The sequence below is a fragment of the Diabrotica virgifera genome, chromosome 2 (genome assembly GCF_917563875.1).
Source record: "Diabrotica virgifera virgifera chromosome 2, PGI_DIABVI_V3a".
NCBI lineage: Eukaryota > Metazoa > Arthropoda > Insecta > Coleoptera > Chrysomelidae > Diabrotica > Diabrotica virgifera.
The window spans coordinates 72861066-72888547 of record NC_065444.1 but is presented as its reverse complement, the minus strand read 5'-3'; the positions used below and the strand labels follow the sequence as shown (position 1 = coordinate 72888547).

General features: G+C 34.0%; 1 protein-coding gene across 1 annotated transcript in view; it reads left to right on the top strand.

Moving 5' to 3' along the window:
• Nucleotides 1–27244, top strand: part of LOC126880097 (zinc finger protein 813-like) — a 106428-nt gene extending 79184 nt beyond the window's left edge. Inside the window, exon 5 of the mRNA XM_050643779.1 lies at nt 21052–27244. Within this exon, the coding sequence (XP_050499736.1) occupies nt 21052–21734 (683 nt within the window). The 3' untranslated portion in view covers nt 21735–27244. The remainder of the gene's footprint in view (nt 1–21051) is intronic.
• Nucleotides 27245–27482: the final 238 nt, after the last annotated feature.

The following is a 27482-nucleotide window of genomic DNA, read 5'->3' as shown; positions in this document are numbered from 1 at the left end:
CCGTTGCCAGATCAAATTTAGCGTCGTAACCGCTACAACTACATAAACTATTTAGGGAATATACGTTAATTGGATTATAACTTCTAAACGGCTTAACCCATTTTGTTCACTTAACATGAGTTTGAAACGTATTGACAAGTAGTATCTTTTGCATCTAAGGTCAAGTATGATAACTGAAGCTATTACAGGAATTATTGAGCTTGAAAAACCGTTTTTTCCATAAGAAATAGGTTTGATCATACTTATGAAGCCTATAACTTAAAAATTCGAATTTTCCCGGATATAAGGTATACACCGTTAGATTCGTCTAGAGTCCTTCTACAAAAGCTCAGTTATTGGCGTAATTCGTAGGTTGAAATTTTGAGTTTGAAATTTTGAGTAATTGTCGAAAAACCAAAATTTTTAAAGTTTAGTTTTTCAGTTTTTCGGCTATACTGAGCCGTGTGTATGTCTGATCCTGACAGCTTAGACACCATTTGAAAGCTTAACTCAACACTATTGATTTGGTGTATTTACTGTTCTCCTATCTCTTTTTGAACCGAAGTTATATACCGCCAAAAAATATGCCGTTTTGTACCTACCAAGTCCTATAGCTTGCTTATGGGTAGTCAAAACTTACAAACTACACCGGTTCTGAATCGGCCCTCACCCCCTCTTAAAACACAGAAAAAATAATTCAGATCGGTTTAACTTTTCCACACACATACACACATACATACATATCCACAAACAGTTTCCCTTTTTTGAATAAAAATTAACTTATATTTCTGAGCTCGGTGACTCTTGAACGGTATAACCGATTTTCAAAATTAAACATGTGTTGGAAAGTAATGATCAGTACTATTAGAAGCCGCAAAGGTCGGAGTTAAATTTTCGAAGTTTTTGGGAGTTTTGGGGACGAGAACGAAAAACAGACCCTAAATAGGAAGGACCGTAAAATCCACACCCTTGGACCAAAATGGATGGTTGACATATGAATGGGTGAGTCTTTTCCTGAACTTTAAGTTGGGAGTTGGCCCAATTTTCAATTCAGTCAGATTTAGAAAATCAAAAATTTCGTGTATATATATAGTGTTGCGTGTAGGGGGTGTAGGTGTACGCCACTGGCGAGAACTGGCGTTCTCTGGTAATGTATGTATGTGTGTGGAAAAGTTACACCGATCTGAATTTTTTTTCTCTGTTTCAAGAGGGTGTGAGGGCCGATTCAGAACCGGTCTAATTTTTGACTTCTGACTACCCGTAAGCCAGCTAGAGGACTAGATAGATACAAAATAGCATATTTTTTGGGCGTATATATCTTGGGTTCAAGGAGAGACAGGAAAACCGAAAATACACCAAATCAATAGGGTTGAGTTAAGCTTTCAAATGGTGCTTAAGCGATCAACCTGAAACATACACACTGCTCACCATAGCCGAAAAACTGAAAAATTAAACTTTGAAAATTTTGGTTTTTCGACAATTACTCAAAATTTCAACCTACGAATTGCGCCAATAACTGAGCGTTTGTAGGAGGGCTCAGGACGCGTCTAACGGTGTATATCTCATATCTGGGAAAATTCGAATTTTTTAGTTATAGCAGTGGCATAGCTAGCCCCACAGGTGCCCCCTATCAAAGTTTGTCGCGGGGCTCTTTTCCACGACTGATATTGGATAGTGCTAAAAAAAATGTTCAACAAAAGCAGCAAAAACGCGTGTGTAGAATAGAATAGAAATATACCTACATAATTGTCACTGAAAATTTTAGAATTTTATGGACAAAGCGTAGGTACAAAGAGTAGGAAAAAACAACAACAAATACAGTTTACTGAAATTACACAAATCGTCAATATTATTACAAAATAAAAGATAATGAAATAAAACAAAACAATATAGAGTGTTTCATTAATAATTGGAAATATTTTAACTGTAGATTTCTGGGCTCAAAATATTACAGTTAAACCTAAATAACCTACTCCGAAAAGGCTTCCTAAGGGAGTTGGAGCTCTTTGAAGATGGTGCCTTTTAATTAGTTTTTTTTAAATACCTCTAGAACACACACATCTATTTCATAAATTGCGAGTTTCTAGTACCGGTTATATGCATCCTCTTTAAGTAGGGCAACAGTTATTTTATCACATAACTTTTTTGTCTTTAACTTTTAAGTATTTTTGACACTGGATTATTAAATTGTATGGTATTCTAGTACTAAACGGTAGGATACACCGTTTTCTAAAAAAATCGATTTGAAATTTTTTCGTTTTTTTAATTTGACCAAAATTTAAAAAAAAATTCAAAAAAACGGTTTATTTTACCGACCTAAAGCAAGAGTAACTTTTAGTACTAGAATACCTCATAATTTAATAATCTAGTGTCAAAAATGTTTCAAAATTAAAGACATAAATAATATTGCAATAAAATAACCGTTGACCTACCCAAAACGCACGCATATGACCGGCACTAGAAATTCGCAATTGATGAGATCGATTCATCTCTAGAATAAACGTACTAGTATGGTATAGTTAGACCCAAACCCAGACATCCAAAGTGAAAGTTATCCTTCAACACCAAATTGTTCTATATGGTCCACACAATGTCCAGAAAAAAGTCACACCATTTTGAGCGTCGGGTTTGGGGGGTGAGGGGGGAGAAATCTGCAAATTCGTAGTTTTTTACGTTTTTCGTCAATATTTCTAAAACTAAGCGGTTTAGCATGAACAACCTACACAAAATTGTTCTACATTAAATTTGAAATAAAAAAGGCTCTATGCATAACCCTTCTAAAATGAACGGTTCCAAAGTTACGGAGGTAGTATAGTATAATTGGTCCAAAAAAAGGCCTAACCCAGACATCCAAAGTAAAAGATTTCCTTCAACACAAAATTGTTATACAGAGTGTCCCAAAAGTAGTGGAACGGTCGAATATTTCGCGAACTAAACATCGGATCGAAAAACTGAAAAATACATGTTCAATCATTTTCAAAAATCTATCCAATGACACTAAACGCCAACCCCCACTACACCCCTTGGAGGTGGGGTGGGGGGTGGGGTAACTTTAAAATCTCAAATGGAAACCCCTAGTTTTTCTTGCAGATTTGGATTCGTTACGTAAAAGTAAGTAACTTTTATTCAAGTCATTTTTTCGAACTGTGGATAGATGGCGCTATAATTGGGAAAAACGATTTATCCTGATACCATAGGTAAATTATAGAAACGGTCTAATATCTCGAGAAATACACTTCCAAATGAGAAACCAAATAAAAAGGTTTTGAATACTTTTGGAAAACCTATCGAATAACACTAAACATGACCCTCCAACCCACCCCCTGGAGGTGGGGTGGGGGGTAACTTTAAAATCTTAAATAGCAACCCCCACTTTTTATTACAGATTTGGATTCGTCAGGAAAAATTAAGCAACATTTATTCAAAACATTTTTTAGAATTGTTGATAGATGGCGCTTTAATTGGAAAAATACGATTTATTAGCGCTATCTGTCAGCAATTTTAAAAAATGTTTCAAATAAATGTTGTTTAATTTTTCATGACGAATTCGAATCTGCAATAAAAAGTGGGGGTTGCTATTTAAGATTTTAAATTTACCCCCCACCCCATCTCCACGGGGTGGGTTAGAGGGTCATGTTTGGTGTTTGTCGATAGGTTTTCGAAAAATATTAAAAACCTGTTTTTTGGTTTCTCATTTGGAAGTGTATTTTTCGAGATATTAGACCGTTTCTATAATTTACCTATGGTATCAGGATAAATCGTTTTCTCCAATTGTAGCGCCATCTATCCACAGCTCGAAAAAATGTCTTGAATAAAAGTTACCTACTTTTACGTAACGAATCCAAATCTGCAAGAAAAACTAGGGGTTTCCATTTGAGATTTTAAAGTTACCCCCCACCCCACCTCCAGGGGGTGTAGTGGGGGTTGGTGTTTGGTGTCATTGGATAGATTTTTGAAAATGATTGAACAAGTATTTTTCAGTTTTTCGATCCGATGTTTAATTCGCGGAATATTCGACCGTTCCACTACTTTTGGGACACCCTATATATGGTCCACATATTGTTCAGTAAAAAGTTACACCATTTTGAGCATCCGGTTTGGGGGGGGGGGGGAGATAGGGGAGAAGTCGGTAAATTAGTAGTTTTTTTACGTTTTTCGTCAATATTTCTAAAACTATGCTTTAGCGTAAGGAATGTTCTATAGAAAAATGTTCTATATAAAATTTAAAACAAAAAACGTTCGATACATAATTGTTATAAAATCAACGGTTCCAGAGTTACGGAGGGTGAAAAGTGGAGGTTTTCGATACTTTTTATATTTACCGATTTCTCCCCCCTCTCCCCCCCCCCCCAAACCCGACGTTCAAAATGGTGTGACTTTTTTCTGAACTATGTGGACCATATAGAACAATTTGGTGTTGGAAGATAACTTTCACTTTGGATGTCTGGGTTTTTGGTATAGTTATATCATAAATATTGCCCAAAAATATAAAAAGTATCGAAAACCTCGACACTTCACCCTCCGTAGCTCTGGAGCCGTTGATTTTATAACAATTATGTATACAACATTTTTTGTTTTAAATTTCTAGTAGAACATTTTTGTATATAACGTTTACGCTAAAGCATACTTTAGAAATATTGACGAAAAACCTAAAAAAACTACTAATTTACCGGCTTCTCTCCCATCTCCCTCCCAAACCGGAGGCTCAAAATGGTGTAACTTTTTACTGAACAATATGTGGACCATACAGAACAGTTTGGTGTTGAAGGAAAACTTTTACTTTGGATGTTTGGGTTAGGCCTTTTTTTGGACCAGTTATACTATACTACCTCCGTAACTTTGGAACCATTCATTTTAGAAAGATTATGCATAGGGCATTTTTTATTTCAAATTTAATGTAGAACAATTTTATATAGAAGGTTGTTCATGCTAAACCGCATAGTTTTAGAAATATTGGCGAAAAACTTAAAAAACTACGAATTTACCGATTTCTCCCCCCTCTCCCCCCCAAACTCGACGCTCAAAATGGTGTGACTTTTTTCTGGATATTGTGTGGCCCATATAGAACAATCTGGTGTTGAAGGATAACTTTCACTTTGGATGTCTGGGTTATGCCATCTTTTGGATCAACTATACTATACTATACCAGTTTTCGTTTATTGTTTTCATAGTTTTTTTTTGAAATTTTTTTTCAAATTAAAAAAACACAAAATTTTCAAATCGGCATTTCTAGAAAAAGGTGTATCCTACCGACTTAAAGCAAGAGTACCTTTTATTAGTAGAATGCCTCACAGTTTAATAATCCAGTGTCAAAAAGGCTTAAAAGTTAAAGATAAAAAAGGAAGATAAATAGGCGTACCAGTTTTGGTTTCTCTGAATAGAAGCGTTCTGGAGGTATTTAAAAAAACTAATTACAAGATGCCTTTTCAAAGACTTCTAGCTTCTGTAAGAAGCATTTTCAGACTAGGTGATTTGGGTTAAATCTTAATACATATTTTGTGCCCAGAAATATACAACTAAATTATTTCCAATTATTAATGAAACACCCTGTATATTGCAAAATTTAAATAAATTGCAAATTGCATAATACAACCTTAAGAACTAATAAGTTCAGCGCATAATACTAATAATAATAAATCTAATAAACTCTAATAATCCAAAGTCAAAAAACAGATTTGAAGTGAGACTCATTGTTTTAAAACAGATTCAGTTTTTTCAAGCCAAGGGTGAATAGACATTGAAAAGGAGCGTAAACAAAGAAGCTCTGTTCTTTAACGGCGAGCGACCGGCAAATAGATATACCTAACTACAATTTATAGATAAAGAACAGATTACCTACACGAAAATATACGCAAACAATACACAGTGTTTCAATGTTTCAAATTATCAAAGGTAAAGCGATTACAAATATTGCAATTTCGCATTATACATTATACAATGTCTCACACAGCCAACGGTGAATAGACAATAAGAAGTAGCTTGAATACAAAAAACGTCAGTTGTTATAGAACGGCGAGAGGCAGAAAATAGATAGGTACTTGTACAGTACATAAATATAGTTTATAATAAAGAATCCATTACACGAAAATGTCGATATCCCAACAATAAAAAATATGTACATTGTTTCAAAGCGTTTTAATAGTGAAATAATTGCAGAATGTGTTGTTCAATTTTTTGAATGGAATTTTGTTTCGACATGCTCCGTTGGGACCCCTGAATACCGGGGGCCCCGTATAATTGATACGGCGGTAGCTACGCCTCTGAGTTATAGGCTTCATAAGTATGATCAAATCTATTTCTTATGGTAAAAACCGTTCTTCAAGCTTAATAATTCCTGTAATACGTTCAGTTATCATACTTGATATTGGATGCATCAGATACTACTTGTCAATACGTTTTAAACTCATGTTTAGTGATCAACATCAGTTCAGCCCTTCAGAAGTTATAGAGCTCCAATAGTCCAGGAACTGAAACTTTTCACTTCGCAATTTTTACAGAATGGATCGATTTGCTTGAAAATTTGACAATAAGTAGTGGATAGTCCAAGGATCAAAATATATATGATGCCGAAAGACGCTTTTACCATGGGGTGGTTGCAACCCCATCTCGCGGATGGAAATTTTTTATTATATTTCAACCGCAAATGTTGGGAAAAATTGTAAGCAAAAAATGTTTTATATTTTTTTGATAAAATTAATAGTTTTCGATTTATTGGTTATCGAAACTTAGTTTATATCGAAAAAATCAATATTATTAATCAATCATGGTTTATGTACTTGTAGTGGTTACGATGCTGTTGCGGTTCCGATATAAGTTTGATTGGGCAATCCGAGTTCATTTGCCGACCATACTTACATAATTATTAGGATAGCTGGGATATGAACTCGGATTGTCTTATCACTAGTGTCGTAAGTACTAGATCATTTGGGAGAGAATGCAACCAAGGCGACCACAGAAAACGGCAATTCTCGCTAGTGGCGCACAACCCCTCTACATGCGACACTATAATATAGTATAGTATATATTATATACCTACACGAACTTTTCGATTTTCTAAATCTGACTGAATTAAAAAATTAAAGTTTAGCAAAAGACTCGCCCATCCACATGTGAACATTTCATTTTGGTCATAGGGTGTGGATTTTACGTCTATTCCTATTTAGGGTCTGTTTTTCTTTCTTGTTCTCAAAAGTACCAAAAATTTCAAAAATATAAGGTCGACCTTTGCGGCTTCTGATAGTACTGATCATTACTTTTCCAATGCACATCTAATTTTGAAAATTACCAGAGAACGGCAGTTCTGGCCAGTGGCGCACAACACCCCTACATGCGACACTATATACACGAAATTTTCGATTTTCTAAACCTGACTGAATTGAAAATTGAGCCAAATCCCATCTTAAAGTTTAGGAAAAGACTCGTCAATCCATATATTACTTCTCCATTTTGGTCAAAGGCTGTGGATTTTACGGCCTACCATTTAGGCTGTTTTTCGTTCTCGTCCCCAAATCCAAAAATGCATATGTTTATGTATTTTTGGATTTTAAATCGCTATAACTTTAAAACTATTATTAAAACTTTTGAGAAAAATGACAACAAACTTTTTTTATTTAGAATGTCCCAAAGAATTTAAAAAAAAAATTTCGGAGGAAAATAGGAAATTGTTGAAAAAAAGTCCTTCGCAACGGCAAAAAAATCGGGTGGACACGCATAATTAACAATTAAATAACAACGGTCTAAATTGAAGTTAGGCCGGATCTCTCTTCAGAATCTTAAAAATGAATGTTTAAACTACAATTTAAGTATTTGGCAACCTCAAAAATACTAATTTAAATATGCGTTTTTAAGCCTCGAAAATGCGTATTTTCGCATTTTTCAGATTTGAAATCGCCTATAACTCAAAAACTATTCAATTTTTAGAAAAATCACAAGATAACTTTCTTGTTTAGAATGACCCAAAAACCTAAAAAAATATGTTCCAGGGCAAAAAAGGTGATACTTTGTGTGTTGTTTAAAAAAAGAATGTGTGTGTACTTTGTACGCACGTAAGAAGATATTCTTCTATTATATAGGTAATTTAAACGAAGTAAATATACTTAACAGGTTATTTGTATTTTATTTAAAAACTAAACTAACTTTCTTATCTACCACTTTCAAAAAATTTTTAATAAAACAACCAAAAATAAAAAATATGAATCGCCCAGGATTCGAACCCGCGTCTTTCCAATCTCGGAGCTAACGCCCTACCAACTACGCCAGCGAGGACCTTGTAATTGACATGTAAGTTTCGGATATAATTACACAACACGGCGATAAATAGTGTAAAAATGTTATGCCTACATAATATTTTATTATTTTACTACAGAGAAACACAAATCCAAAAACACAAGAATTATAATAAATAATACATTTACTAAAAACACTAATATATTCTTTAATGACTTATTTGCACGGTTACAGATACATACATACCTATCTTGAAAGATTAGCAACGAACTACATGCTGTCTGTGTGCGCAGGCGCGCAGATTTATGTACAATTTTACCCTCAATCGAATCGCCGCTAAAGAAGAATATCTTCAAAAATTGTTTAAACAATTTCTGCCCAAAAATTCCGCCTGGCACCCTTCAGATTTGTTTAAAGGGGACATTTTTGAATAGGAATCCAAAAAGAAACCGAATCAGAAAATTTTCAAACGGGAGAGGTCTCACCACGTGGACTAGTAGCTGAATAGTGTGTATCAAAGGCGAATAAATTTCAGCACCCTGGTACCACCGTATAGGAGCACGTGTAAATACGCATACGGAACACCCGCTACGGCACGGACCACGACAATCGGCATTTTATTCTTTTTCTCATGATCATCTTTCAGTGCGTCACAGTTTTTCGATTTCTTTCTAACGCATTAAATTGTATGTGACAGAAAAAAGGCACGTCGGTGATTACATTTCGTTGGTGTCATTTATAACATTTATTCTAGTTGTCGATAGATGGCGCCATAATAAAAAAAAATATTTTTTTTTAATTAGATAATAATATTACAAATATAATCTGTATAATTTATAAGACTATACAAATCAAAGAAAATACCATTTTATAAATGCAAGAAACACATTTGATTTGTTTTTATTCCAAATTGAAAATAAAATGTGACAACTGTCAGATTGAACTAAAATGTTATGTTAGAATAAATGTCATAAATGTGTATTATCACGGACTTACCCTTTTTCCTATCATTTGTTACGCACTGAAAAATGATCATGAAAAGGACAATAATATATTCGTGTATTCAAAAGACTCGGCGCTTACTTTACGGAATCGTAGCACATCGATTCACATCGGAACGCGCCGATATCTCGGAAGAGAATATTTTAGTGAATAGTTTGCGCTTCCACAACGGAACGAATCAAAAATGTTGACGAGGGTGGTCCTCGAGGGCTGTATGTATTTTAATGTAACCAGATGTCGGAAGAGATGCTGGATTCAATATATTGCCGTCGGAATCCATTAAATATGCTTTCTTGGAAAACTATAAATTAGTAGATTTTTAAAGTAAAAGAATTAAATGTTATATTTTGTTTTGTGAGATCAGTTTTTATAATACCATTCTGAAATATTGGTAAAATTTGTTTTAATGTTCGATTAAATCACGAAATAAAGTAGCAAATTCACTTTCCGTGTTTCGTTTTTTACAAATTTCATGCACCCATTTAGCACGCTTCCTTTTTGAGCTTATTTTGTTGTTCCTATTCCGCTCACAACAATAGAATAGAATAGAAATATGCTTTATTGTCATTGAAAATTGTACAACTAATAAGTTTAAGCGAAATAACAAACTAACAATAATCATTTTTGGACCCATCTTCTCTGAACTATGTAAATACACTAGTCCATTACGCTGACTGACCTGGCGAGATTTTGCCGATGTGTTGCCGGTAAATGCGCGCTTAGGTATTTAAATCCGGGCTGTAGCGGCCCGTTCCGTTGCCGACCGATTCGATCTAATTAGCGCAGACCTTCACAGAGTGTGAAATTTGGTTTAAGCAGTTCAGACATAAAACTTCTTTGGATAAACATATGAAAGTTTACACTGCAGAATAGCCTTCTTCCTCTACGGCACCTCAGCCTAAATTGACCCGGACAAACTTTACGACGTGTCGCATTAGGATTTTATAAGATTAGATTATAGTCATTCTTATTAAAGTTTATTATTCATTTGTTCCACCCTGTAGTCTCAAGAGAATTTTTTTATTGTTTTTGTTTTTATTTTTGATTTTTCTCATAACAGAATGGAAATCATGGAAAGTGAACTTGCACGCACCACTGAACAACAAATAAGTGCAAACACTGAAGAAACAGCTTTAAAGAATTCTATTCGTAAATGTAAAATTTGTTTTAAGCAATTTAACCATGCAGGTTCTTTGAAACCACATATAAAAACACACTCTAGAAAAAAGTCTTACAAGTGTGAAATTTGTTTTAAGCAGTGTATTACTACAAATGATTTGACAAGACATTTAAGAACAGATACTGGAGAAAAACCTCACAAATGTGCAATTTGTTTTAAACAGTTTCGTCAAACAGATGATTTGAAAACACATTTGAGAGTGCACACTGGTGAAATGCCTTACAAGTTTGAAATTTGTTTAAAACAGTTTAGTGCAGCAAGTTCTTTGAAAAGACATTTGTCAGTGCACACTGGGAAAAAAACCTTACAAGTGTGAAATTTGTTTTAAGCAGTTCGGCTATAAAAAATCTTTGGATAATCATATAAAGATTCACATTGGAGAAAAACCTTATAAGTGTGAAGTTTGTTTTAAGCAGTTTTCTCAGAAAGTTCATTTGAAAACACGTTTAAAAATTCACACTGGAGAATGGGCTTATAAATGTGAAATTTGTTTTAAGCAGTTTTCTCAAGGAAGTCATTTGAAAATACATTTGAGAGTGCACACTGGAGAAAAACCGTACAAGTGCGAAACTTGTTTTAAACAGTTTAGTCAAACAGGTGTTTTGAAAAAACATTTAAGAGTGCACACTGGAGAAAAACCGTTAAAGTGTGAAACTTGTTTTAAACAGTTTGGTCAAGAATTTGATTTGAAAACACATTTGAGAGTACACACAGGAGAAAGGACTTACAAGTGTGAAATTTGTTTAAAACAGTTTAGTAAAACAGGCAATTTGAAAAATCATTATAGAATGCACAGTGGAGAAAAGCCTCATAAGTGCAAAATTTGTTTTAAACAGTTTTCTCAAGGAAGTCATTTGAAAAGACATTTGAAAGTGCACACTGAGGAAAGCCTTAAGGCCGGCACCACTTATACGGAACACCCGCTACGGAACGGACCACGACAATCGGCATTTTAATATCTTCGCGCCGATATCTCGGAAGAGAATATTTTCGCCGTTGGCGCAGCGTTGCCACATTTTATTTAGGAAATCTACTGCATGTTTATCTAAAATCTACTGAATCAAAAACTAAAATATGCTATAAAACTTTATTAACGGATTTGTATATAATTTAGGACTTTTTTTATAATAAACACAACAGCTAACTTAACTAAAAATTAATATGATATGAATTTGTGTAAAAAAACTTTTTTACATTTTAACAGGAAAAACAAAATGACCTACTTATCATTAAGTTTTATTAGTTTCATATTTAATATTCCTATACAATATTTTGTCATCTATTGATCTTAACATCTGCATGTCTGAATCAAATTTGGTACAATTCCCAACAATTCTTTCGCATTTTACATTAGAAACAGGTAAACACATAATATGTTTAGATATGTTAGATTACATATGTTTAGATATGTTAGATTACATATGTTTAGATATTTTAGTTTTCCGTCGTTAGCTTGTAATAGGCTCACCGAATGCCTGAACTCGAAATCAATATCGAACTCGAACTGAATATCACCCGAAATACTACTTGCATTGCTGCTTGAAACAAGCAAGTTTGTTAGTTTCATTTATATATTATCATATCATATTTACATATTATCTACGTTCTGAATCTTATTTTCGGTAATGACATTAGGAAATTGTAACAAAATGTGTGAAAATTAATTTTAAAAAGGGTTAAATACTATTAAAAAATAAATTTTATTTTAGTCATAACAAAATGTTGAAATATACCAAAAATCTACTAAAAAATATTCTTCTTCTTAAAGTGCCTATCCGTTCCGGATGTTGGCGATCATCATGGCTATCTTGACTTTGTTTACCTCAGCGCGGAACAGTTCAGTGGTAGTCGTGTTATACCACTTTCGTAAATTTTGAAGCCAGGAAATGCGTCTTCTTCCCGGTATTCTTTTACTATTTACCTTCACTTGGAGAATCAGTTGGAGAACGCCGTAACGTTATTGATTTCCCATTACATGTCCCAGATATTCTAATTTTTTTGTTTTTATGGTTATGAGAATTTCACACTCTTTCCCCATTCTACGCAGGAATTCCACATTAGTAATTCGGTCAATCCAGGATATACGTAAGATGCGCCTATAACACCACATTTCGAAAGCTTCGAGCCGATTCACATAGATGCAACAGTTAGTGTCCACGCTTCCATCCCGTAGAGCAGAACTGTGAATATGTATTATTTCAACAGACGGTATTTTGTTTTTAATATGTCTCGACTGTTGAAAATGGATCTCATTCTAAAGTATGCTGCTTTCGTTTTTATTATTCGCTGTTTAATTTCTGTTGAGTGGTCCCATTGGCTATTTAAATTCGTACCCAGATATGTATATTGCTCAACTCTTTCGATATTCTGTTGGTTGATTGTAAGTTGAGCGTTTAGTATTGGTTTTTTACTAATTGTCATAAATTTGGTCTTCTTTATGTTAAGAATTAGTCCGTATCTGTTGCTGACTTCTGTTATACGATTTGTTAATATCTGTAAATCATTCAGATTATCGGCAAAAACTATGCTGTCATCTGCATATCCAATGTTATTCAACCATTCACCATTTAGTAACACTCCTTTCGCACAACCGTCTAAAGCTTCCTTAAATACCCATTCAGAGTAAATATTGAATAGTAGTGGAGATAAAATACAGCCCTGTCGTACTCCTCGTTCTATTGCAATTTTATCAGTTCACTGGTTAACTTCTATTTTGATTTTGGCCGTTTGATTGTAATACATGTTTCTGATAATTCTTAGATCTTTGTTGTCAATTCCAATTTCCTGCATTAGAGTTATTAATCTGCCATGTTTTACTCTGTCAAATGCTTTCTGGTAATCTATAAAGCATAAGTATATATCACAATTTACATCTCTGCATCTCTGAAATAGCACTTGCACAGCAAAAAGGGCCTCTCATGTTCCCAGAGCATCACGAAATCCGAATTGTGTTCTTGTTAGTTGTTCCTCGCACTTTGTATATATTCGTTTGTGAATGACCTTTAGAAATGTTTTCAGTAAATGGCTCATAAGGTTTATAATTTTATAGTCTTTGCACTTTCTCGCATTTGGTTTTTTGGAAGATTTATAAAAGTTGATTCTAGCCATTTTTGGGGAATTATGCCTTTGTCATATATATTGTTAAATATATTTGTCAACCATTTTATGCCGTCGTAGTCCATAAGTTTTAAGAATTCGGAATGAAAATGATCAGGGTCTGCTGCTTTACTATCTTTGGTACTTTTTATGCCATACGTTACTTCTTCAACTGTAAGTGGAGGTCCAGATTCGCAATTGGTGTTTGTTGTGATGCCAGTGTTACTTCGTATATCTTGAAAGGTTTTTTCCACGTATCTAATTTTAATACAAATATCCCTTTTCTGTTCTATTTCCAATACTATGTTTCCATGATTATCTGTCAGAAATCCAGTGTTCTTGTGTTTATATAAGCCTGCAGTTTGCTTCTTTGATCTTTTTATGGAGGTTAAACGAATCATGTTTTTGTTGTAATAACTCTATCTCTGTACATTTCGAGCTTAACCAATTTTTGCTATTTTAATAGCCCTTTTAATTCCGTTATTTATTTTGTTGTAGTTATTCTTATTATCTTTAGCCTTTCTTCTGTCTTGCATCATACATAGAATCTTCTCTGTCATCCATTTTTTTCTTTGTTCTTTCAGGTCTTAAGTATTTCTCTGATATTTCTTGACTTAGTTTGTTCTTTTCTAGTTCTAACTCTGTGCTATCTATTTCTGTATGAACCCACGTTTCTTCTTTTAGGCGTTTGTGTACCTTTTCTTTTACTGTTTTATTTTTCAGTTGATTAATATCGTATTTCCGAATTTTTGGTCTTTGAATTTTCTTTAAACTAAGTTTCATTTTGGCGACAAGTGGATTGTGATCCGATTTTGTCGGATCCCGGGTACGTTTTTACAGATGTTATAGAGTTTCTAAATCGTTTGTTGACAAGGATATAGTCTATTGGATTTCGTACTGTGTGATCTGGAGTATTCTGAGGAGATTTCCAAGTTTATAGTCGTCTTGGAGGAAGATCATAAAAGGTGTTTGTGACTACGAGCTGTTCTTCAGTTGCAAAATCAATCAAACGGTCTCCACGTTCGTTACGTTCTCCTAGCCAAAGGATCCTACTAAATTTAAACTTTGTCCTTTGCCAACTTTGGCATTAAAGTCGCCCATTATTAGCAGTATTTCGTTTTTCCGAATCCTTTTGTCAAATTAGTAAGGTCACTGTAAAATTCTTCTATAATTTCTTCTGAAGCTTCCGCTGTAGGAGCGTAAACTTGAATAATATTTGTGTTTATGGGAGTTGTGTTTAGCTGAACTAAGAGCATTCTTTCTGACACAGGTACAAAGTGATTGACACAGTTGGCGATTGTAGTATTAATAATTAGGCCCACTCCATTTACATGTTCGTTTGTAAGATTTCCTGAGTAGAATATTTTGTGGTCTTTGATAATTCGGTGTCCCGTATCTGTCCAACGCATTTCGCTTATTCCCATAATACTAATCGAGAGTCTTTCCATTTCTTGAATGGCATTATAGATTTATCCCTCTTCGTATATTGTTCTAACGTTCCATGTACCTATCTTTACGGCTGCTCGCAAAACTCTTCTTTCATCCAGAATGTATTCTGGTTCGTGAGGATTTTTCTTGTTGACGACCTGGAAGGCCTCACGGTCTACTAGATTTACCTTCCCAGTCGGATCTTGAATTCCGATTTTCATGATCAGTAGTCAAAATCTTTAATTTTTTTATCACCATGATATTACCTATTAGAATTAAAAGTCTATCAAAAAAGTAGAAATGTACTAAATGTGGCAACGCTGCTTGGTCGTTGGAGTGTAGTGTAGTCTAGCGATCCGGTACGTAGTGAATAGTTTGCGCTTCCACAACGGAACGAATCGAAAATATTGACGAAGGTGGTCCTCAAGGGCTGTACATATGTATTTTAATGTAACCAGATGTCAGAAGAGATGCTGAATTCAATATATTGCCGTCGGAAACCATTAAATATGCTTTCTTTGAAAACTATAAATTAGTTGATTTTTAAAGTAAAATAATTAAATGTTGTATTTTGTTTTGTGAAATCAGTTTTTATAATGTCATTCTGAAATATTGGTAAAATTTGTTGTAATGTTCGATTAAATCACGAAATAAAGTAGCAAATTCACTTTCCGTGTTTCGTTTTTTACAAATTTCATGCACCCATTTAGTACGCTTTCTTTTTGAGCTTATTTTGTTGTTCCTATTCCGCTCACAACAATATAATAGAATAGAAATATGCTTTATTGTCATTGAAAATTGTACAACTAAAAGTTTAAGCGAAATAACAAACTAACAATAATCACTTTTGGATCCATCTTCTCTGAACTATGTAAATACACTAGTCCATTACGCTGACTGACCTGGCGAGATTTTACCGATGTGTTGCCGGTAAATGCGCGCTTAGGTATTTAATTCCGGGCTGTAGCGGCCCGTTCCGTTGCCGACCGATTCGATCTAATGAGCGCAGACCTTCACAGGTGTGAAATTTGTTTTAGGCAGTTCAGACATAAAACTTCTTTGGATAAACATATGAAAGTCCACACTGCAGAATAGCCTTCTTCTTATACGGCCCTACAGCCTAAATTGAACCTTGGGCTGCTTCATGTTTGCCTCCACCCTTGTTTGTCTGTGGCTGCTCTTCTCCACATGCGGACTCCTAAAAGTGCTTTTTCGTCGCTGCTTCCTGTGTCTTCCCAGCGCTTTCTTTGCTTAGTGCATTCATTATCTACGCCCTGAATCTTATTTTCGGTAATGACATTAGGAAATTGTAATAAAATGTGTGAAAATAAATTTAAAAATGGGGTAAATACTATTAAAAAGCAAATTTTATTTTAGCCATAACAAAATGTTGAAATATACCAAAAATCTACTATAAAATATTGCCTATTAGAATTTTTAAATAAATATCAAAAATCTACTAAATGTGGCAACGATCTAGCGATCCGGTACGTAGTGAATAGTGTGCGCTTCCACAACGGAACGAATTGAAAATATTGACGAGGGTGGTCCTCAAGGGCTGTACATATGTATTTTAATGCAACCAGATGTCAGAAGTGATGCTGAATTCAATATATCGCTTTCTTTGCAAACTATAAATTAGTTGATTTTCAAAGTAAAAGAAATAAATGTTTTTTGTTTTGTGAGATCAGTTTTTATAATAGATAAGAGTTATTGCGGAGATTAAAATAGAGGGTGTGTTCGGACGACCACAGTGGCTGACTGTCCGTACAAAGTAGCTTAGTGCTTGTATCCAGCGCTAATAAGGAAAGCTAAAGCCTGGGTTTCCTCGAAAGCGGCACCGACAAACTGCGACCGTAACACTGCGATGAATGACGTCAGATTACGGTGAAAAATTCAAGGTTCTTCACTGCGCCAATGAAATGTGTATACTCAGCAAGCGGTGGCTTCCAACGCATCCTTGGAAACCACTGCTATTATTTTGCGTGCTAGTTTTTTATGACGTCATTCATCGCAGTGTTACGGTCGCATTTTGTCGGTGCCGCTTTCGAGGAAACCAAGGCTTTAGTAAATCTTTCAGCGGCTGACTTCCAGCAGTGTCACCTGAACACCACCGCTTACTCAGCTGTCCAGCTGCTGTGGTCGTCCGAACGCACCCATTGATATTTTCGTAACTCATTCTGAAGTATTGGTAAAATTTGTTTTAATGTTCGATTAAATCACAAAATAAAGTAGCAAATTCACTTTCCTTGTTTCGTTTTTTACAAATTTCATGCACCCATTTACTACGCTTCCTTTTTGAGTTTATTTTTTTGTCCCTATTCCGCTCACAACAATAGAATAGAATAGAAATATGCTTTATTGTCATTGAAAATTGTACAATTTTATAGACAAACCTTAAAATGAGCCAGAAAAAAAAACAATAACTTTTTTTTTAAACGTTTATTCAGCAATCTGTTAGTTATAAAAAATTCTAACAATAAGCGTCTTTGGAGTTTGAAGTAAAAAAAATTGACGTTAGAGAGGTCAGTCCAATGACTGGACCTCTAGTATGGAACAAACATGACATTCCGATAATATGCTACATACAACCATACATTTTTCATTTACAAACAATACATATATCTAAAACATAAACCCAATTACGGTGAGTTATAAAACTTATTGGGACCGTGCAAGTTCGGCAAAGCGACCTCTATTTCTACGCTCTGTACTTTTATTCGCACTTTTAATTATATTGGCCAATTATATTAGTCCTGGTTGCTGGATAATTGTCAAGACCATAGTCCAAAAAAATAATAAGAAGAAAAAATAAGATGCAGGTTATGTTTAGCAAACGTAAACAATTGTATGTAGTAAATAAAATCAGTTATTAAAATGCAGTACTGCAAGCAAAATACAATTAATTAAATTTACCTTTATATAATAATTGCATATCATATCAATATTGTGGAGCAATATATAATTTTTCTGCGTCAATGACAGAAGGTATGAAATATACGTCAATTTGACAATTTCAATTGACAATATGAATTATTTAAGATAGATGCAATATTTCTCCGCGACTCGCGCACGGTCGTTTCTCGTTTCCCTTTCCAAGTACTTGCACACCGCGAATAGCCAGGGAGGTAGTGTCAAATTTGACCGGAGCATGGCTGGTTTCTTTTTATTTAGGTAGGTGTTTCAAAGCTTATTAACAAATGATGTGTCAGCTGGCCCAAAACCGGGGATTTTAGTCAAGAAAAGGTGAAACATGAAAGTTGATGGACCAACGCTACAGCTTAAATATCAAATATTTATATACGTTACTCAGAAAATTTAATGGATTTGCTTACTTGGCTCCTACGTTTCACTCAGGAGATCGGGGTTCAAATCCTGGCGCTGAAAATTCTTTTTGTTTTTTAAATTGACATTTTATTTTGAAAAATATTTATTTTTATAATACCACGTTTTTATTATTTATACGAGACAATATAAAAAAATCTGTATGTCTTTTATAGAATCGCAAACTAGGCATTTTTGGTCATAATATTATGATTGATCTTAATAAGCAAATTTGTTGTACATGAACCCCTGAAGGTTCCTGAGTTGGTAAGACCAACAATCTAAGTGAAAAGGGAGATATTATTTGTTATTTTTTGGACAAACTGTTTTTTCTTAATTTTATATGTTGTGGAACCGAAAGATACAACCCTAAATTTTCACTTTTCTATCACCAACCCCCATGTTTTAATAGCAATCTAAATATTTCCCTATTCTCTATAGTAAATAAAAATGAATGTTTGTACCTATGTCCCTTATAGAATCGCAAACTATGCATTTGGTAGAAAAAAGTATAGGTACGCAATATTTTTTAGTATTTTTTGGCTTTCTGGTAATTTTAGGTATTAAACATTCAAACATTATTTAGTTTTAAGGCGGTACGAAGTTTGCCGGGTCAGCTAGTTATTAATAAAAAAGTATTAACTTTTTTAACTCTATTAATTATTAAGTATATTAAGTATACATTATTAAGTTACGAGGAAAACGAAAAGCCCTAGATACAAAGTTTACTACTTTTTAAACAATTAGAATAATTGAAATAAAAATATAGGGGAAAGGAGGGTAAGATGGAAGGATAGGGCAAGATGGAAATTACCTATAAAACCCGAACTGCGCAATAAAGCGCCCGGATCCACACTCACACAGATGCAGGCGAACCTCTTCCATTTACAAACGACGGTTCAATCAGTTCAGGTCAGCTAATGAGTGTACACGCTTCCTTCTTATTTTTGCAGTTAAATATTACGCAATTATTGAATTTTTGTGATCCGATTATTTAAACAAGGTGTATAATATTATTATTATGCATTTATACAAAGTATCTACTAGGTACAGGTTATCTGAATTGATATTTAAATAAGAGAAATAATAAAGCATTTTTAAAATATTGATATTTTTATTGGAAAGGGGCATATGGGCAAGATGGAAAATTGCAACTTAGGGCAAGTTGGAAGATAATAGTTAAGCAAAAATATCAGCAAGGAAATAGGAACCTGCGAGAATAAAAGAAAAGGTAAAGGAAAAGGGACAAAAACAGAAAAAGTTAAAAATATTGTACAACATTTAGAACAGTCTTCACAAAATGATGTGTTCTTTGTATGTGGTGAACGTTATGTTGAACCACCCACAGAGGACTGGGTACAATGTCCTGTATGTAATGGTTGGGCACATGAATTGTGTACCGACACAGAAGATGGCAGTTTTATGTGTGTAAACTGTAAAATGTAGTGCTTTCCTCTACATTCCATCTTGCCCGAACAAGCTTTCCATCCTGCCCTCAGGGTAAGGGCAAGATGGAATTTTTGACATTATTTTTTAATTACTCATAAAAAAAATTCTACTTATTATTAATAATATTTAATGGCTGACTTTTGTAACTGTATAAGGTCTCTTTAAAGAATGATTAAAATGAAAGTTTTGTATTACGTTGTTTTATTTTTTTACACATCATAAAGTTAAGCCTTCCATCTTGCCCTCCCTTCCCCTAATAAACAATATTTTAAATCCAAGACTTTTCGTTAATAAACTGCTTTCTGGCTGCATCCCATATCTCCGGATTTTACAATATATAATCACATAGAGACGACGAAATAGGAGAAAGCAAATAGAGGACACTTAGGCCACGCATTTACCTTCTCTTCGTCTAGGAAAAGGACCGAAAGACAGTGTCTTTTAAAAAAATTCTTTTACTACTCTGAAGGCGGCTACAGACTATGCGTGAATTCGCGATTCGTAATGCGCGATCGTGAATCGTCTAGTTCGGTGTAGTTCATAGTATTTCGCGAATAAAGCATACATACTATGCGTAGTTCTCGATTCGTAATACGCGATACCTGATTTATCCATTGTTCGTCAGTTCGTGTTGTTGTGCAGCCGTTGATGTTAGTTAATTTGCCGCTCACAAGAGCAACTTACTGTGCACACACGAATAATATTACGAATTGATTTTTAATGAACAACACCCTACAGTACACACTATTCGTGAACCGCGTATCACGAAACGCATTAACTAGGAGTAGAGATCACTAGTGACAGGAAACAGGAATATAAGAACAGAGACCACAAGGTATGCAGCAAAAGCAGAAAGAGTAAGTGGTTGTCTCCGAGGAACCATATGGAGAGACAAATATCTGACCACGGAAAGCAAAATAAAAATATACAAGACAACAGTAAGGCCATTCCTAAATAATAAGATCAATAGCGGACATATCATTAAGAGACAGACAAAGCAACAGAAGTATACGCGAATAAAGCAAAATTCAAAATATTAACAGATGGATAAAAACAAGAAAATAAACTGGAACGAACATGTAAACCGAATGGAACCAGATAGATTAGCGAACATCTGTAAAAGCAACAAGCCGTATAGTAGAAGACCCGTTGGAAGGCCGCCGAAAAGGTGGGAAAGACAATATGCAGTCAACAACAATTAAAACAGAATAAGAGGCAAACAAACAGGAGTAATCCTAGTCGCACGAAGAAGAAGAAGAAGAAATTGACATTTTGATTTGAAAAATAATTGTTTTTATTATACTTTTTATATTGTGTCTTATAAATAGTAAAAACTTAGTATTATAAAAAGATCTTTTTTGTTTTAGGGTTTTCTCCGAACGGAAGGGAAATCATGAAAACTGAACTTGCATACACTACAGAACAACAAATGAGTGAAAACACTGAAGAAACAACATCAAAAAATTCTATTTGTAAATGTGAAATTTGTTTCAAGCAATTTAACCATACACGTTATTTGAAACGACATATCAAATTGCACACTGGGGAAAAACCTTACAAGTGTGAAATTTGTTTTAAGAAGTTTGCTCGAAAAAGTTATTTACCAGTCCATATGATCTCGCATACTGGAGAAAAATCTCACAAGTGTGAAATTTGTTTTAAACAGTGTATTACCACAAGTGATTTGACAAAACATTTGAGAACACATACTGGAGAAAAACCTTACAAGTGTGATATTTGTTTAAAACAGTTTAGTGAAACAAGATCTTTGAAAAACCATTTGAGAGTGCACACTGGGGAAAAACCTTACAAGTGTGGAATTTGTTTAAAACAGTTTAGTCAAACAGGTACTTTGAAAAATCATTTGACAGTGCATACTGATGAAAAATCTTACAAGTGTGAAATTTGTTATAAGCAGTTTTCTCTAAAATCTCATCTGAAAACACATTTGAGATTGCACACTGGGGAAACGCCTTACAAGTGTGAAATTTGTTTTAAGCAGTTTTTTCAGAATGTTCATTTGAAAAAACATCTGAGAAATGCACACTGAAGAGAAACCGTACAAGTGAAGACCTGAAATGCTACGAGCCCCTTCCCATTTCAGTTGGCCCACCTTTGGAATTTGCAGTTTATGGCAATTACCAAAAACAAATAATAATCTACATATTTTTATAAGTTCCCGTATTAATTTATTATTATTGCCTTTTTTATTAATATTTATTTAAAACATTACCCTTGTGATCTTTTTATTTATTTCAAAAAATAATAATAAAAAATCGCTAAATCGTGGCCTTTGCATCACTTACATATAAATAAATTTTTATAAACATACATTCATTTTTTCCATAATTATCTTAAAATCAGAGCTAGCTGTGGAAAATTATATCAAAACAATTGTCAATTAATGTCAAATAGATTTTGTAATATTATAAAACCTACTACCGTTTGTCGAGATAAAATTATCAATGGGAATGGTTGGAGATAAAGTGATGGATATAAAAACATTTTTGTTCAATCATTAATAAATTTTTGAATTCTGGAAAATCTAATTCGGAAATCGCGAATATGCTTCAATTGTCACAGTATAGGGTAAGAAATATAGTTAGGAGATACAAAACCTCAGGTTTTGGTATTACCAAACCTATAAATGCAAGAAAAAGTAAAATAAACGAAGCAGATCGAAGGGAATTAAGAAGCATTATAGCGAAAAACGACGTGCAACTTAGCTAGATTTAAGTGTTTTGTGGATTAACTTCTTTGGAAGACACGTTTCTAGATCAACATATCACCGAGAGGTCCACAAATTAAGATTTGCTTACTTACAAATTAATTGATAAAGGTGAAAAACTCAATATAAATTATTTTTGAAAATTTTCATTTTAGTATCCGAGACTAATACAGTCTTAACATTACAACACAAGAAAAATAGATTAAAATGGTCAAAAGAGCATTGGGGCTAGACAAATTGACTAAGGGATGCAATACAATGGAGTGATGAATCCAGATTTGAAGTGTGTGTTGGAGTCGAATTGGAGACAGTAGAAGTCGAGTTATTCACAGGAAAAATAAAGATTTTCAACCTGACTGTCTTAACAGAAAAGTGAAATTTCCTACGTTTATCGTGGTCTGGGGCAGCATGTTGGCGAAAGGTGTGGAAAAGTTGCATTTTATCGATAGAATTTTAAATGCGGGCAAATAATATTTGAAGGTTTTAAATAATCTCTTACCGATTTTGGAACAAAGTCATTTAAACAAGTTAAAATCAACGAAACATGTCTTCCAATGGGATGGCGAAGGTTGCCATAAGCCAAAAGAGTTTAAACTGGATTGGAGACCATGATATTCTACTTCTGGAATACGTTTATAAGCGTCCCGAATTGTCCCTGAGAGAAACTTTCACGCCTCTTTATGGCGCGAAACAAAAAAAAAAACATTGGGGAAACATCCTGCTAGGTCCGTCAAAGAATTGAAGCAAAACTTGCAAAAAATATGGGATTCATTTACACCAGAGTGTTGCCAGAATTAAAAATAAAAGGGATGTCACTCAGATGTAAACTTTCACATTTGTTTCGATAAAACTAGATATGGTTTACGTTGTTTTTTAATTTGTTGTTATTCTGTTCAATTAATCGTTTTTATTAATTTAAAACATATTTTGTATACTTCTGGAAATCCACAAATTATCGGTAAATTAAAACTTTCAAAGTTTAGGTATGCTTGACTTTGGTTTTTGTTCTATAAAATTGGATTTTTTTTCAATCTGCATTGGGCCAACTGATATGGGAAGGGGCTCGTAATTAATCTAAGTGCCAAAAAGAAAATTTTTGGCAAATGAACAAAAATACGACAGTTTACATAAAATTCCCTAGAGTTTTGCAAAAGATGTTTTAAAATATTACACTATTAAACTGCAAAGGCTTACCTATATCATGTTTCAATAATCTTTAACAATATTATGAAGTTTATTACTATTTTATGAACAGATCTAAGTCCACCGATACAGTCACTTCTAACAGATCTAACACCTTCACCCGTACCTTCACACAGTTGTCGCTAGAACTCACTGTTAGGTTTATCAATAAACTCTAGCATGTTCTGGAGATCCTTTTTCTTTTTATCGGCCAATGGAAGCTTCCCTGGTAAGGTGTTGAGCTTTACGGAGGCTATGTCCGTAATAGAAATATTTTTTTAGAACATATAATTTCTCCCACTCAAATAATTCATTAAAATTTTGCTTGCATGCCACAAATCCAGGGTTGTTTTTATCAATATTTAGGCATGGCTAGAGACTTAATAGATTTTGCTGTTAACCACAATAAAATATCAAAAATAGAATACCTCGGTCAGATCATGAGGAAGAGAGACATATGTACTGCTGCAACTAGTTTGACAAAGAAAAGTAGAAGGAAAACGAGAACCTCTAGCGAAGATTTCCTGGCAGAAAAATCGATGTACATGAATGTTGAGAAATTCGTATATTTTTTGTGTTTATGTACTTTGATCCAGCTTCCTCAAAGTCAAAAAACTTGTCCATGCTGAGAACTTGAAAGGAAATTGAAGTTTGTGGATTGTTCAAATTACATTTTGGACATCTTGAACAGTCTGCGATTTTGACACTTTTGCTTTCTTTTCTATTATCCGCAGCAAAGAAACTGAGCCCTGCGACTGGTTGTAAGGGTAATCGTTTTTTGGCTTTGATTGACAAAATACTAGCTCTTACTTTGGTTTTCATATGTAGGTAATCAGGTAATCACATTTTTTGCATTTATCTACTATTGATCTTCTGAAGGATAATTTAGGAAAGTCTTTAAGAAAAACTTTACCTTAAAACTTTTAACTGACGATACTATTATGATGTTTATCTTTACATGATGTAAACACTCAGCTCATATTTAAATCTGAGCTTAAATACTCCTTTTCTGATTTAGAGATGCTCTATTGAGCTAATGCTATTGAGCTAATACAGTGCAGTCTGTTGGAATTTTTTGTAGCAGTTTTGAGAGTGTTTGGCGCATACATCTTAGCAGTGCATTGGTATAGGGACATAGATCACTTACACTTAGCAACAATAAAAGGATATTTGTAAAAAGTGGCACTTAGATCTATTAGCATTTCAGAGGTATTCAAGTGAGAAATCTGGTTTAAGCAGTTTGCTCGAAAAAATCATTTACCAGTCCCTATGAGATCGCATACTGCACTGGAGAAAAATCTCACAAGTGTCAAATTTGTTTTAAGCAGTCTACTACTACAAGTGATTTGACAAAACATTTGAGAATACATACTGGAGTATATAGAACACATACCTTATAAGTGTGGAATTTGTTTAAAACATGTGGTATTATTGTCTGAAATAATACACTGGATGTTTTTATAACTTGTTTATTAAGTTAACGAAACATAACCTCCCTGTGCCTCGTGCCTCTCGCCGACAACCTCTACCTCAAGAGAACAGCTATTATTCCTCTGCTATACTGGTTGCATATCTTTTACGCCTAATAGCACAAAACAGTTTAGTGAAGCAAGATCTTTGAAAAATCAGTTGAGAGTGCACACTGGGGAAAAATCTTAAAGCAGCTTACATCAAGGCTATGCAAGTCCGTCTTGCATGGCATATCTCTTGCCTAGCCTGACCTTTTTACATCAGATCTATTTCTGTGCAATTTTTGATACAACTTTTATTGTTGCCAACAAAAGAATATACCAAAACATTAACTTTAGATATTTCACTTGGAAATTTGAGTCCAACATTTTATTATATTCAAGTATAAATCACATTTCTTCCAAATGACAGTTCTTTCAAATCAAATTACTTCCAAGAAATAACATTTAAATTTACACAATAAGGTTAAGTTTTATTCTAACCTATAAATTTTGTTATATTGGCAACATAGAGGTATATATTAACATAGAGTGAGCCTACTTTCCGCGCTTCCTGACGACAAGATCTCATGGACTGGTTTGTGGCATCTCTTTCTAACACATTGTATCGAGAATCTGTGATGACATTCAGTGTGAGTATAGGCACGGAAGGGGAGGACAACTGTAGCAGCTTTACTATGCGTAAGAGTGAAACAGCACTAATCCAAATAAAAAAGATGGTGTCGTCACTTCGTTCTGAATGACACTCTTGGATGCCTCAGAATCAGAAGTCAAACGGTGTAAGTCAATTCTCCCTAAAAATGACTTATTGAAGTTTAACACACATTATTATATATAATAATATTATTACTTCCTTGTTTGTATTTATGAATATGTTACCCATATTATGATAAATAAAGACGATTTATTTGTTTTTAATAATTACTTATATTTCTGCAACTGCATTCAGAAACATTTTGTATCTCATTTCAAACACTTATTGACTTACACCGATTGGCTTCTGAGGCATCGCTATGATTGGCAACATGAAATTTGACAACCTGCATCAAAATAGCATGAAAAATTAGAACATGTTTTAATTTTTCGTCTAGCACAGGAATTACATGAAAATAGCGCGTGGGCATGCGCAGTTTCATAATCTTTCTTGCATGGCTCTTTCCTAGCATGAAAATAGTATAATGTAAAACTGTCTTTACAGGCGCGAAATTTGTTTAAAACAGTTTAGTGAAAATCTTTGAAAAATCATTTGAGAGTACACACTGTAGAAAAATCGAAATTTGTTTTAAGCAGTTTTCTCTGAAATCTACATTCAATTACCCATAACTCACTTTGAAATAACAGTTTAGTTCTTTAAGTGGGAGTGTATTAAATTTTTTATTATCTTTAATTTTGGCAATAATAGCTTTTTTACAAAAACTTATAGTTTTTGAGTAATACGTGAGAAAATCTTTGATATTTAATAACTCAAAAAGTATTGATTTATGTTAATAACTTTATATAACAAATTTTGCGTAGAAGTGGCCCCTCTATCGATTTCTGGAATTATTTTTAACAAAAAAGTTTCACCCCCGAGAAGGGGTGGCATCCACCCCCAGGGTAAAAGCGTAAGTTAGCATCATGTCACCTTTGTTACTTGAAGTATCTTCTAACTACTCACCAATTTTCATGAAAATCCGGATGAAGGTTCAACGAAATCGGAGGTGAAAACTTTCAGTGACTCCACTAAATAGTTGGCTCCCCCTTTCGTCCCGTTGAGGATCCAACACGACAACTCGATACGGCTCCTCCAACTCGACAAGAGAAAAAGAGACCGAATTATGTTTCTTAGTCAGTTCAGTAAGTTTTCTCAGTTAGTTACCCGTCAGTCTCCGAGTTGATAAAGTGCGTTTTAGCACAACCCAAAATGTAGTCTTCTGAATGACCATATATTCTTAATTCACGGTCCACATTTCTCATTATTATTACACGGTTATTCATGCGAATTATTCATCTCTCTTTTATTATCACTTATACTCTCACTCTCTCTCATAATCACCTTTCACTTTACTCACAATTCGTAGTACGTAGCAGAATATATGTATGTTTTGTATTAAACTCAGTAATAGTTATTATTCTACAGTGATTGTAAATAGTGTTTGTGTTACAAAATAAAATAATTACCCCACCGTTTTATTATTCATTTCAACTCCGATTTACATCTTGTTTCGATTCGACAAAGATAATCAGAGTCTACGTTATCAACCACTAAAGAAGCTGGTTCCCGTCTTGTGTGAAGAACAATAGACATTCACCAGATCCATTTAACAACTGGTGAAGCTTTCTACACACGTACAAGTGTGAAATTTATTAGTTTACTAAAGCAGGTAACTTGAAAAGTCATATGAGAATGCACACTGGAGAAAAACTGTACAAGCGTGAA